We start from the raw sequence: 13279 nt of genomic DNA on the forward strand, positions 1-13279 counted from the left end.
CTTCCAGAAACTGGGAGTTGAGCTTGACTCCATCCTCAACCCGAAAAGGCCCCACAAGCTCATCTTTGATGATACCAGCCCAAACCAGTACTCCACCTCCACCTTGCTGGCGTCTGAGTCGGACTGGAGCTCTCTGCTCTTTACCAATCCATCCAGCTGGCCCATCAAGACTCACTCTCATTTCATCAGTCCATAAAACCTTAGAAAAATCAGTCTTGAGATATTTCTTGGCCCAGTCTTGACGTTTCAGCTTGTGTGTCTTGTTCAGTGGTGGTCGTCTTTCAGCCTTTCTTACCTTGGCCATGTCTCTGAGTATTGCACACCTTGTGCTTTCGGGCACTCCAGTGATGTTGCAGCTCTGAAATATGGCCAAACTGGTGGCAAGTGGCATCTTGGCAGCTGCACGCTTGACTTTTCTCAGTTCATGGGCAGTTATTTTGCGCCTTGGTTTCTCCACACGCTTCTTGCGACCCTGTTGACTATTTTGAATGAAACGCTTGATTGTTCGATGATCACGCTTCAGAAGCTTTGCAATTTTAAGAGTGCTGCATCCCTCTGCAAGATATCTCACTATTTTTAACTTTTCTGAGCCTGTCAAGTCCTTCTTTTGACCCATTTTGCCAAAGGAAAGGAGGTTGCCTAATAATTATGCACACCTGATATAGGGTGTTGATGTCATTAGACCACACCCCTTCTCATTACAGAGATGCACATCACCTAATATGCTTAATTGGTAGTAGGCTTTCGAGCCTATACAGCTTGGAGTAAGACAACATGCATAAAGAGGATTATGTGGTCAAAATACTCATTTGCCTAATAATTCTGCACGCAGTGTACACACAGACATACATACAGACATGCATGCATCCAGACAGACAGACATAGACATACAGACAAACATACATACACAGACAGACATAGACGCATACAGACATACATACATACATACATACATAGACATACATGCATAAAGACAGACATACAGACAGACATACAGACAGACAGACATACAGACAGACATACACATACATGCATACAGACATACATACACAGACAGACATACATACATGCACACACACAGCTCATTTTCCAGCCACCCTCCTGTCTCTTACCTTTTCTTTGCAGGAGGGTGGCTGCGGATGATGGGAGTCGGCGTGGCTCCCACTTCACAGGCGCGCGCTCTTCCCGCGCGGAGTGAGCTGGGAGGAAGTGACCACTTCCTCCCAACAGCACTTGCGGCTGTTTTTTTTTTTTTTTTTTTAAAGGGGCCCGGTCGCGCTATACCGGCCATAGCGCTGACCGGGCCCCTGAAGGAGGGGGCTCATCGGGTGGCCCTAAGTACCCGTGACAACCGTTATGGTTGTCACCCTCTGATGGCGGCCCTGCCGCCCAGGCGCTACATAGTAGAGGTACTCAAGCTCCATACCTAATATCCAACTACCACGGAGACTACTTCTACCACTGAGATCACACCAAGGAGCTACCCCTTACTTCTACCATCAGCACAGACTCTCAGTCTATGTCGTAGAATACACCAATTAAATGCTTCTCATTGAGAAGTCCCTATTCTTGAGTCGCAAAGGTGTGCATGTGCAATCTCAACTGTCCAATGCTTCTCAAAGAGCACAGCTCATTGAAAAAAGTTAATATGTTCCTGGCATCCCTTTAAAAAATGTGAATTGTGATCTTAAAGGAACCTCTAACCAGCATAACCGCTAGAGCACATTGTAGTGGTCATGGGATCAGAAGATCCCTGGCATCCTCCAATGGAGTACTTGGAGTATTCATTGATCATTGAATCCCATTTTGCACTTTTGACATAAACATTATAGATCTTCGCAGTAGATACATATCACCAATATTTCCCATGTTACTCTGCCAGATTTTACATCATGTACCTTCCGGTGCCAAAGTTAGCCGGCTCTGAATTAGGACCTGGGTTCTGTTACCTGAGAGACATATTATTGCCGCTCTTTAGTTACACATTTTCTACAGGGAAATTGGTACTCAATTATCAAATTTAATTTAACTCCTGTAATTGAATCTTGCCCTAGGTGTGCATTTTGTGCAATATTCAGCTCTCTTTTTATTTGTTAAGACGCGTGAAATTACATCTGAATAGGTAGCTAACATTCCGTTCCGTAATGTGTAATTAAAAGTCTACACAAAAGAGTTTGTTTTACCTCAGAGCATGCTATCCGTTCTCCCATGGTCAGTCTATATTTTGAATCACCATTTAAGATTGTGTTTTATTTTATAGAGTATTGAGTTTGCAAGACGAATGAATAACGTTGAAAACAATGTAGTGTAACACAATCACATTGGCAGATATCACTAGAACTTTTTACTTCAGGCTACAAAAGGTTGTGGTTCTGAGTACAATGAAAACAGGCGAGGAATGGCCCCACCCAAATGTACACAGAGCACTGAGGAAGTTTTGCAGTATTACCACAGGCAAGCAATCTGACAGACCTCTTCCTTCGTGATACGTGGACTATTTTATTTATCTATCAAAGAATGGGAGCCTTACAGGTATATTGCATTCTTTAGCATTGCCGATTGTGTGTTCTGTGGCAGGACTAAAAGGATGTGAGTGCATTGTGCACTTCACGCGATATATATGTTTTTTTCCTTCATACTTTGTTTTTTTTTCTTGCATAGAACTCTCAGGGTTTATGTATTAATATCATGTCCAAAGATACTTTTTAAAAGTGGAGCAATTGCCATAGTAACCAATGGAATGCTCCTGCTGACTGCTCAGAATTTAGAAATCAAGTGTTTATACATAATCCCTACCGCTACCTACATCTATTTATGTGTGCATGGTGATATAGAAAATGTACTACGAGGTGAAAAGTTGTAGAGACTTCACTTTGGAGAAATTGAGCTATTATTCAGTGACTTCTCATTTTCAAGATGAGGAATAATATCTCTAGTCTAATTGGAGGGGAAAAACAAACATTCACTTAATTAAAGGATGGTTGTGTAGCTAATGTGTTACAAGTCTGCACTGTAATTAATGCTAAATTGATGTAGAATTTGAATTTTCTTTTAATACAAATCATATTCAGCTAAAGTTTAAATTTGGGTACAATAACATAAAAAGCAAAGTTTATTACACTTTTCACAGCTTAGAAAATCTCTCCCAGTCTTTCTTAATCAGTATTTATGTAACATGTGAAAAACACAGGATATTGTACATTAAATTTTATATCTAATTTTTGATCAGTTGCATGATGAATAATTTTACTGCATCATTTTTCTTAACAATTTGGACATGTGCGTTTTAGAAGTGATTTATATAAGCTTAACAATATGCATACTTTAACATAGATGTTAACATTTAACCTTGCTATAATCTAGATCATGGGTCCTCAAACTCCGGCCCCTCAGATGTTGCTGAACTACAACTCCCATGATTCTCTGGCTATCTATGTAATTCAAAGAATCATGGGAGTTGTAGTTCAGCTACATCTGAGGGGCTGGAGTTTGAGGACCCATGATGTAGATATTCACATGTTATGCTAGATACGATTCAGATGTTAAATGTATACTAATTTGCTTCTTGCTGAGATGTGTGATTTCTCAAAAATCAACTGGATTTGAACAATACATACACAGTGTATAACAAGTTGCATGGTGGTCAGTTTCAGTCTACTTGAGCTGCTTGCTTATTTTAATATTTGTTTAACCGATTTCAAATATTCTTGCCCTGCAGTGTCTGAATTAGGTCAAAATAGCCAAAATCACTGTTTCAAAGGCAAACTTAGAAATAAGAGAATTCTAAATGTATTGTTAAACGATAAAACGCTTTCCAAATTAATAAATCATGAACTACTGCAACTCTCCATCCCCTAATAACCCTGCAACGCGATGCATCATAATTAACATGAAAATCTTTAACGGCTGTGCATGGGGAGGCTGAACTTGGGGCATGCATACTGCTTACCACTTTGAAGTTGAACGTTTTAACTCAATATATTTAAGAAGAAAATATGCAATGCAGTAATGAATTTACTCCAGGACAATTGGGCAGTGTGCATGATTCAAGAAAAATCTGCTTTTGCTATTTAGGAGGTAGATCAGTGTTCACTTTGAAATTCATAACAGTAGATTGGACCATATCAATCATCGTCTTCAATCAGCAGATTTACCATATTCACCAACTTTTCAACTGCCTTAACAACTCTTAACAAGGCGATGGGGTCTTGTGGCACCTGTCCGACATTGCTGCTAAATTCATGCCTATTGCATATAGTCACAAAACCTACTGTTAACACTATACGTGGTAACTGTGGTAAATCAAGACAATGATAACGACAGCCGGCTAATGGTCGAAAGTCCAACTCTAAGGACTAACCTGACCAAATGTCTTGCTTTGTTATATATCTTGAGAATAAACATAAAGCCAAGTGCTAGATTGCAGTAGTGATAGTCATTGTCATGCAATGAAAACATTCTCTATGGGCTCTCTGTTGTGTTCAGCGGTGATCCAGTAGTCAATTGTTAATACAAAATACATTTGTCCTATGACTATCTTTGAACTATTATAGTAAGATGTTTGAATGTTAAGTTGCTTTTATCAATGACAATACACCTACTCTGCTTCGCCTATTGCACCTTTTATATTGATGCTGCATATAATGTGCTAAATAAAGCTGCTACGAGTTGGATGTTGACTTTTCTGTTGCGTAGTTCAGAGCGAACCCGTTGAACTGATTTCCTAATGTTTGATTAGGTCATATTCAAACGAACTTTTGATGGCAAACATTTGGCTCTCCAGCTTCTGTGGACTACATTTCCCACAATGCTTTGCATATTAGCAAGAGCGCAAACGTTTGCTATCACCTCCTTAGACTATAAAATAGGACAGTAAGATTTGAATTGGCATCTGGGAGGAGGGGTGGACTATATGTTTGAAGCAATAATAGCCATGTGTAACCCTTTCTCTAAGATAGTTCATGTATGCATGTTATTGGGACAAAAGGTGCTAATGGTTTGCTAATGATTAGTGCTTAAACTGTACATACATGTTGGACTGATAACAAGGAAGTGAATGTCCTTATCATAGAGTCTCCAGTAGAGGTGTGGTTCTATAATCCTGGGAACCTCCTGGTTTTTGGCAAATGACTTGAGAATGGCTTGATAAAAAGTGGAGATGTTTTTACATAGCCTCCTAACATCATAGCCGTCACAATAAAGGAACACTATAGCGTTAGGAATTCAAGCCTGTATTAGTGTTCTCCTCACCATTTAGATTAGTGGGCAACCTACAAGGGTTTTAAAATTAATGGTCTCCATGCTGCCAGTCTCAACTCCTTGGCCGAGATCATAAATCTTGTTGATTTCAGCCAGTCCAATACTTCCGCCCAGGGAAGCATTGGTAGGCTAGTGTGAATAGGGGGCAAATTGCCACACTGCACCTATTAGCATCTCCTCATAGAGAGGCATTGAACCAATGCATCTCTATGAGGAGCGTTCATTGCCTCCATGTGGAGCATGGAGATGCTGGATATAGATCCTGCAAAGATTGCAGTATTTCAACTATGAAGTCCCACTAGTGAGGGTGTGCCCAAAAAGTAAAACTACAACTCCCATGATGGTTTGCAAAGCATCATGGAAGCTGTAGTTTTAAAACATCTGTGGATCTACCTTGTGGGCACACCTGCTCTAGTGGTTGTCTCTGAAAAGGCGTCACTTACACTGCTCACCTGCAGGGACAGGCTGTATGTCCCAGAAGCAATACATTGAGCTGTAGTTGTTCTGGTAACTATAGTGTCCTTTTAAGCTTGAGTGGTTTTCATTCTGCGAGTGTCCTTTTAAATGGACACTCCAGGCACCCAGACCACTTCTGCCCATTGGAGTGGTCTGGGTGCCAACTCCCACTACTCTTAACCCTGCAAGTGTAATTATTGCAGTTTTTTTATAAACTGCAATAATTACCTTGCAGGGTTAAATCCACCTCTAGTGGCTGTCTAGTAGACAGCCACTAGAGGGCACTTCCTGCTTTATAGCACAGAAAACCTGTGCTAGAGCGTCGCTGGACGTCATCACGCTGTGTGAGGACCTCCAGCGTTGCTCAATTCCCCATAGGAAAGCATTGAAAAGCATTTTCAATGCTTTCCTATGGGGAGCTCTAATGCGCATGCACGGCATTGCCGCGTATGCGCATTAGGTCTCCCCGGCCGGTGGTAATGCAGAGAAGGAGCGGTGGCGGAGGAAGAAACAGTGACGTGGGACATGTCGCTGCCTCTGGTAAGTGACTGAAGAGGTTTTCACCCCTTCAGCAACTGGGGATTGGGAGGTGGGAGGGACAGGGGACCTGCAGTGCCAGGAAAACGGCTTGTTTTCCTGGCACTGGAGTTTCCCTTTAAGTAAGCTACTTACACCCTTTTCAGCTTCAGAGTAAATTAACCCCTTAAGGACCAAACGTTCGGAATAAAAGGGAATCATGACATGTCACACATGTCATGTGTCCTTAAGTGGTTAAGTTCAATAAGACTGCTTCATTAGCAGAGTTTTGTTTCATTCACTAACTTAACACATTATTGCAGACAATGGAGGTTTCTATACTTTTTCCTCCTAATACATCCTTCTATAGAGAATACAAAAATGGATGAAGGTAGGGCGCTTGTGTATATGTGCCCATCTGTGTTACACATTGATTGTCTGCATCAACCTTGTGAATAGGCTGCTTTACACACTACACTTCATGGGTACTAGCCCATGAAGAGGAAATGATTCTCTCTGTACAGACAGGAGAAACACTACAATAGGAAGCTTAAACTAACTGTTCATTAGAACAACTAGTCTGGCAATATCGATAAATGCATTCCCTTTTAGTCCTATTGGACAGTAGAGGATGTTAAATATTACCAGACATTCCATTCAATTCAGGTGTCTTACGAAACAATCATAGGGCATTTATTATGTTACGTAATAAATTAAACATATGTTCACTTTTACATTGTTGGGCTTCATTTTGTCCACCTAAAAAAAAGATTTGCCTGCTTCCTTTTAGCATAATTATTACCGTATATACTCGAGTATAAGACGAGTTTTTCAGCACATTTTTTGTGCTGAAAAGCCCCAACTCGACTTATACTCGGCAGAGAGCGTTTACTTACCTCTCCTGCAGCTCCTGTCAGCTCCCTTCTCTTCCGCGCCGGTCTGTTCAGCACCTCTGTCAGCTCCCGGTGTAAGTCTCACGAGAGTCGCGGGGTCATAGTGCGGCTCTCGCGAGACTTACACTGTGAGCTGACAGGGGAGCAGACCGGACCGGCGCGGAGGAGGAGGGAGCTGACAGGAGCTGCAGGAGAGGTAAGTGCTTCCTGCCAGCCCCCTCCACTGAACTGCCAATGCCACTGGACCACCAGGGAGTGAGAGCCCCTCTCCCTGCCATGTATCAAGCAGGGAGGGGGGACGGAAAAAAAAATACATATAATAATAATAAAATAAAATAATAAAATAATAATAAAATAAAACATAATAATAAAAAAATATTAATAAAACAAAAACAATTATTAAAATATTAAAAAAAAAAATAATAATAAAAATGCCCACCCCCCACCAAGGCTCTGCAACACACACACACACACTGCACTCATACACACACACTGCATTCATACACACACACACTGCATTCATACACACACACTGCACTCATACACACACTGCATTCCTACACACACACACTGCATTCATACACACACTGCACTCATACACACACTGCACTCATACACACACACTGCACTCATACACACACTACATTCATACACACACACTGCATTCATACACACACTGCATTCATACACACACACAGCATTCATTATATACACACACTGTAAATAAATATTCAATTAATATAATTTTTTTAGGATCTAATTTTATTTAGAAATTTACCAGTAGCTGCATTTACCCCCCCCCCCCCCCTCCCCCCCCCCCCCTAGTCTTATACTCAAGTCAATAAGTTTTCCCAGTTTTGGGGGGTAAAATTAGGGGCCTCGGCTTATATTCGGGTCGGCTTATACTCGAGTAAAAAACTTAAAAAAAAAAACTAAATTTCATAAAACCAGAAATACTTAATGAATATATCACCAGGTAGAATAACATATGTAATATGTTTTTTAGTGCATGTGAAATTACTGCATTTTTACATATTAATTCTAGTACTGCCAAGAAGTATGCCTATATGTGCACATTGATGAGAAAAATAATCTTTCAGAGTGTACAAAGAACCCAACATACAATGTATAGAGTTCACTAGTGAATGTGGAATCTCAGTGACGAAGAGCCATAATGTTTGTGTAAAGATTTGCTCTTTAAATAAACGTGGGCGGAAGTAGCAAATGTTTATAATGTGTATTGTGCACTTGGTATTTTCTTATAGATTGTAATTTGTAAACGAAGTTGGAACAAGGACAATATCTTCATACATCACCAGATTAAACACTACTGTACTACAAACTATCTGCTGATATAAAAAAAATAGATTGCCTTGGACTTTTAGAAATGAATAAAAACAAAATTGTGTATGAAGATCAGAGTATATAATCAGTCAATCTGGAGACTCCATCCCCTGTCTTATGGGTGTCTGAATTACTGGGTGAATAAATTCCTGAATGAGTCAAGTATCCATTTTGGTAGAATTGGTGCAAAATTCAGTTTGCCAATACTTAGAGGAGAAATTTAAGCAATATAACTACTACAGTGCTCTGCAATGGTTATGGTTCCCAGAGTCCTCTGGTGCAGTTCCGCAGTAAGCTGTCAAACCATTTATGAATGGATTGACACTTATGTGAATATGTTGGGTGCCCAATCTGCACCAATATCCTAAAATTCAAGTTAATACTTCCCCATTAGCTATGTTCATTAAATGCAAGTTTTAACGTTATTGCTTGGCTGAGATCACAGGATACACTACTGTATTTTCTTGTGTTGTACAGGGTGAGGTAAGAGTAAATGGATGTTGGAGCATAAGTTAACCATTTATGCAAGTTAGATGACATCGTCAGCACACAAAATGTTCATGTAATAAAAAAATTAAACAGAATTGAACATTTTCACACATCAATGTCAACTCAGTCTGAGGATGCTCTCTCTCTCTGCATTTCCCTTTTTTTAACTCAATCCTGTCTCTAATCTGTGAAATCCTAATTCCACCATTTCTGTTGCTTTGCAATGCAGCACCTAAATGTGTGCACGTAGTAAAGTGCACAAAATAAGTACATTATGTGTATGATCAATTAAATAAGTTTTTTTGTGCCAAGTGTGTCACTTACCCGTCAATGATTCATGCTGCAACCATCTTGGGACACTATAAGACTCCATATTGGGAATACCCCACTTAAAAAACATATAATGACAATTATACAATTAAGATAACCAAATCCCTTTCAAATAAGAAATAATAATAATGCAGAGCGTGGAGACGCTGAACGTCAGTGCTGCACACTGTGCAACACTGATCCAGGAAGCACCTCTAGTGGCCACTTCTGTTGAAGCTAGGCAGTGTTTACATGATAAAGCCTGCAGGGACTGACTATACTCACCAGAACAACTACAATAGGCTGTAGTTGTTCTGGTGACGACAATGTTCCTTTAAAGGATCACCTCTAGTTCTAGCTATCTTCTTTCAGCTATAACAGGTTCCACATTTAATACAATGTATATATATATTTATGCAACATTATAAAGTATCAAAATTATTAAGTTGTAATGTATTTTGTGTTTTATTTTACAGACACACCTTTTTCTGCTCCTAATTATTCACAATATGAAAGACACGATCACCGGAGCGACAACAGAAATTACATTTCACATCCTGGAGGAACAATCAGAAGAAATCTTCATTGGGAGTTTAATAGAAGAGCTCTTCTTTCCTGGTCCAGTACAGTTTCTGCTGTTGGATAATTCCGAGTATTTTCATTTAGAACCACAAACTGGAAATTTATATACAACTAAGAAGAGATTGGACAGAGAAGCCATATGCCCATTCGAGGTTTTAGATCATTGTGTGATCACAATGGATGTGTTCGTTTCATCTGAAGATCATGCAGAGATCACAAAGGTGAATGTCAATATTGGGGATATTAATGATAATGCTCCCTATTTTACAGAAAATATAATCACACTCTACATTTCTGAAGATACAGAAATGTGGACTTTATTTCCCATCGACCATACGGCCATTGACGCAGACACTGGCAAAAACAGCGATCTGATCTATCGCTTAAACTCCACCAATGACGTTTTTACTTTATACCAACATGACGAATTAATTTCACTAGCTGTTTCTAAGCCTTTGGATCGTGAATCACAAAGTACATACAAAATGTCACTAGTTGCTTATGATAGTGGCTCGCCTACGTTATCCGGCAGTGCAGCCCTTATAGTGCACGTAAAGGACATCAATGACAATTGCCCCATTATTCTTACAAATAACATTTCCATAAGAATTCCTAGAAACGTGACGGTTAACAGCACAGTGACACAGATTCTGGCTTTTGATCCAGACACTGGTGAAAATAGTGCAATTAATTATGTGTATGGCAACAGGGTCCAAGAATCTTCCAAAAATCTTTTTAGTTTGGAGGGCACAAGTGGGATTATCACGTTATCTTCTCCTGTAAACAAAGAAACAAATCTTATTCACAAACTTACGGTGTTAGCTGTTGGACCGGGCTGTGCACCAGCAGTGGCTTTGGTTACAGTAACTATTGAAGAAGTTAGAAGAAGGGAACCTAAAATGGAGTTTCGTTTTATTGGTACCCAAGAAAACAGGGTACTATCTATAAGAGAGGATACACCACCGAATACAATTATTGCCATTTTAGAAATGACAGATCCTGACCATAGCATCTGCAGACCGTTGTACATATCCGGGACCTCACCTTTCCTTCTTAAGCCTTCTGAAAATTCTCCAGACACATATTTGCTTTTAGCATTCAAACAACTAGATTTTGAGTTAGAACAAAAGTATGACATTCACATCATTGGCAATTCTACATTTGAGGAATCTAGGGTATATGAAGAAGTTCTCAGTATTACCATTGAAGATGTCAATGACAATGTGCCACAGTTCCCACTGGATATTATAGATATATATATTGAGGAAAACAATAGGCCAGGAGAAATATTATTTAAGGTTTCGGCTTCTGATGCAGACAGTGGCCCCAATGGAAATATCAATTATATTTTGGAAGAAGAAGCCACCTATATATTTGCTATTAACAGCTCAAGTGGGAGTCTCACCACATATGTGTCTTTTGACCGAGAAAGAGAAAAATCTTATACTTTTCTGGTTACAGCAATAGACCAGGGTACTCCATCAAAGAATAATTCCTGCACAATTATAATTCATATTTTGGACAAAAATGACAATGCTCCAAGATTCTGCAGTAATGAGTTTACTTTTTTTATTCCTGAAAATCTTGCCAAACATGGGGAGGTTGGAATTATAAATGTGACCGATGTGGATTTGGGGTCGAACAGTGAATTTTCCTTGTCCTTGATGAATTTTAACAGCCTATTTTCTGTAGGCCAGGATAGAATTTTAAGATCCCAGGATTCCTTTGACTATGAGACAAAAATGCTTTATGAAGTGTGGATTGAAGCTAAGGACAATGGCAACCCACCTCTCTCTTCCAGGGCAAAAATCTATGTACACATAATGGACGTGAATGATAATGCACCATTGATATTATCTCCAAAATCAAACTTTTCATATGTTTTAGTCACTCCGGATATTTTGAAAGGGTCCTGCATTACTAACGTTCATGCAGTTGACTATGATGCCGGCATGAATGGAGTCATAACATATAGTGAATATGGTGAAAGTGACCCTAATTTTAATCTTTTTAAGATTGATACTTTTACAGGTAACATCACGTTAAAAGAAACAGCAAACATAACACCATGTGGACTTTATCAACTTTTGGTGAAAGCAAGTGACCAGGGGTATCCGAAATCACTTTTCACAATTGTAAGAGTTAATATTCTACTTAATTATAGCATCAGCAATGAGAGTTACCTGGAGTCATTAATCATGGCCAAGCCATCAACATTCAAGTTAAATCCAGTAATTAAAATTATCCCATGCCCACAATATGAGACTATGCCATTATTCTCTTGGGCTCTGACATCTCCAGCTGTTCTTGTTATTGTGATAGTCTTTGTTTTTGGCTGCGCAACAGGGACCTTTTTGTTTTTCTGTATAAGAAAAAGAAACTCAAAAAGGAAAAAAAGACCAGATGTGCAAATTCCATTAAAGCTTACGGCTGAATATTGTGTAAAAGACTGGAACGAGGTGAAACACTAATTCCGGAAGTTACTTTATTCCATCCATTTTTAGTTTAAAAAAATCTAGCATTTCAAGACGTGGCAATTTTTATTCCATGTGTGCCAAATACAGGAAAAATGGATTTGAAAAAGACAAAAAATAGTCCTTTTCTGTCCGTGAAATATTTCTGGATCAAGATGGAATTCTTGTAATAGAGGAAAGAAGAGTGAACTAATGAAGAAATTTCAGGCCGAGGTGACACGGATGGAGGATGATGTTAGATAATGAAAAAAGAACAATATTAATCACACTACCAACAAATAACGATAATATCATTTAGTGAATAATTCTACCTAGAAGTTTACACATTAAAGTCGGGACAATGGGTGATTAGTGAGTTTGTCCGAATTAGAATATAATTAGGTAATCCTAAATACAAGAGGGTTAGAGATGATTACCAACAATTACCAACAAGTTTGAGGACTATATTTAAATAATAACTGAACAATTAATATATATATTTTTTTTTATATATACTATATAACAGTAGTAACTTTATTTTTATTTAAAAATCCCCAACATACAGAAAGACAAAACATACAAATAAGCAAAAGGTTAAGTGAAATTTATTTAAAAAAACAGCATTCTTAGGTGATCTAGGTGTCTACTATATTATACGACATTGAACAAATCCTAGCTCTAGGGTAAGCAGGTGAAAAACATGTTAGAGCAGATATTGAGAGGACAACTTGAGCATAAGTATTAAAACAATATAGCTAATAAATTATTAGTAGAAGTCAAATCATACAACCTAACTACACACAGGTACAAATTTTACATCAACCCGCGATGGGTGGATATTTTATTTCACTTCGGTCACTGTGAGATTCCAAATTCTATCGCCTTCTGCTACCTGAGGCTAATGGACTATTTGAACCTCCAAACGTCTAGAAGGAAGTAAAATGCCCTCCCAGTCTAGGCATATTAAATGCCATATTA

At 38.9% G+C, this 13279-nt stretch overlaps 1 protein-coding gene across 1 annotated transcript; it reads left to right on the forward strand.

Moving 5' to 3' along the window:
• The first annotated feature begins 2465 nt into the window (after window positions 1–2465).
• On the forward strand, window positions 2466–12800 carry LOC134572746 (protocadherin-20-like). The gene is made up of 2 exons (XM_063431903.1): window positions 2466–2532; window positions 9743–12800. Exons 1-2 carry the CDS (start codon window positions 2518–2520, stop codon window positions 12317–12319), a joined length of 2592 nt encoding a protein of 863 aa, XP_063287973.1. The 5' UTR covers window positions 2466–2517; the 3' UTR covers window positions 12320–12800.
• The last annotated feature ends 479 nt before the right edge of the window (window positions 12801–13279 follow it).

This window comes from Pelobates fuscus, chromosome 9 (genome assembly GCF_036172605.1).
Source record: "Pelobates fuscus isolate aPelFus1 chromosome 9, aPelFus1.pri, whole genome shotgun sequence".
Taxonomy (NCBI): domain Eukaryota; kingdom Metazoa; phylum Chordata; class Amphibia; order Anura; family Pelobatidae; genus Pelobates; species Pelobates fuscus.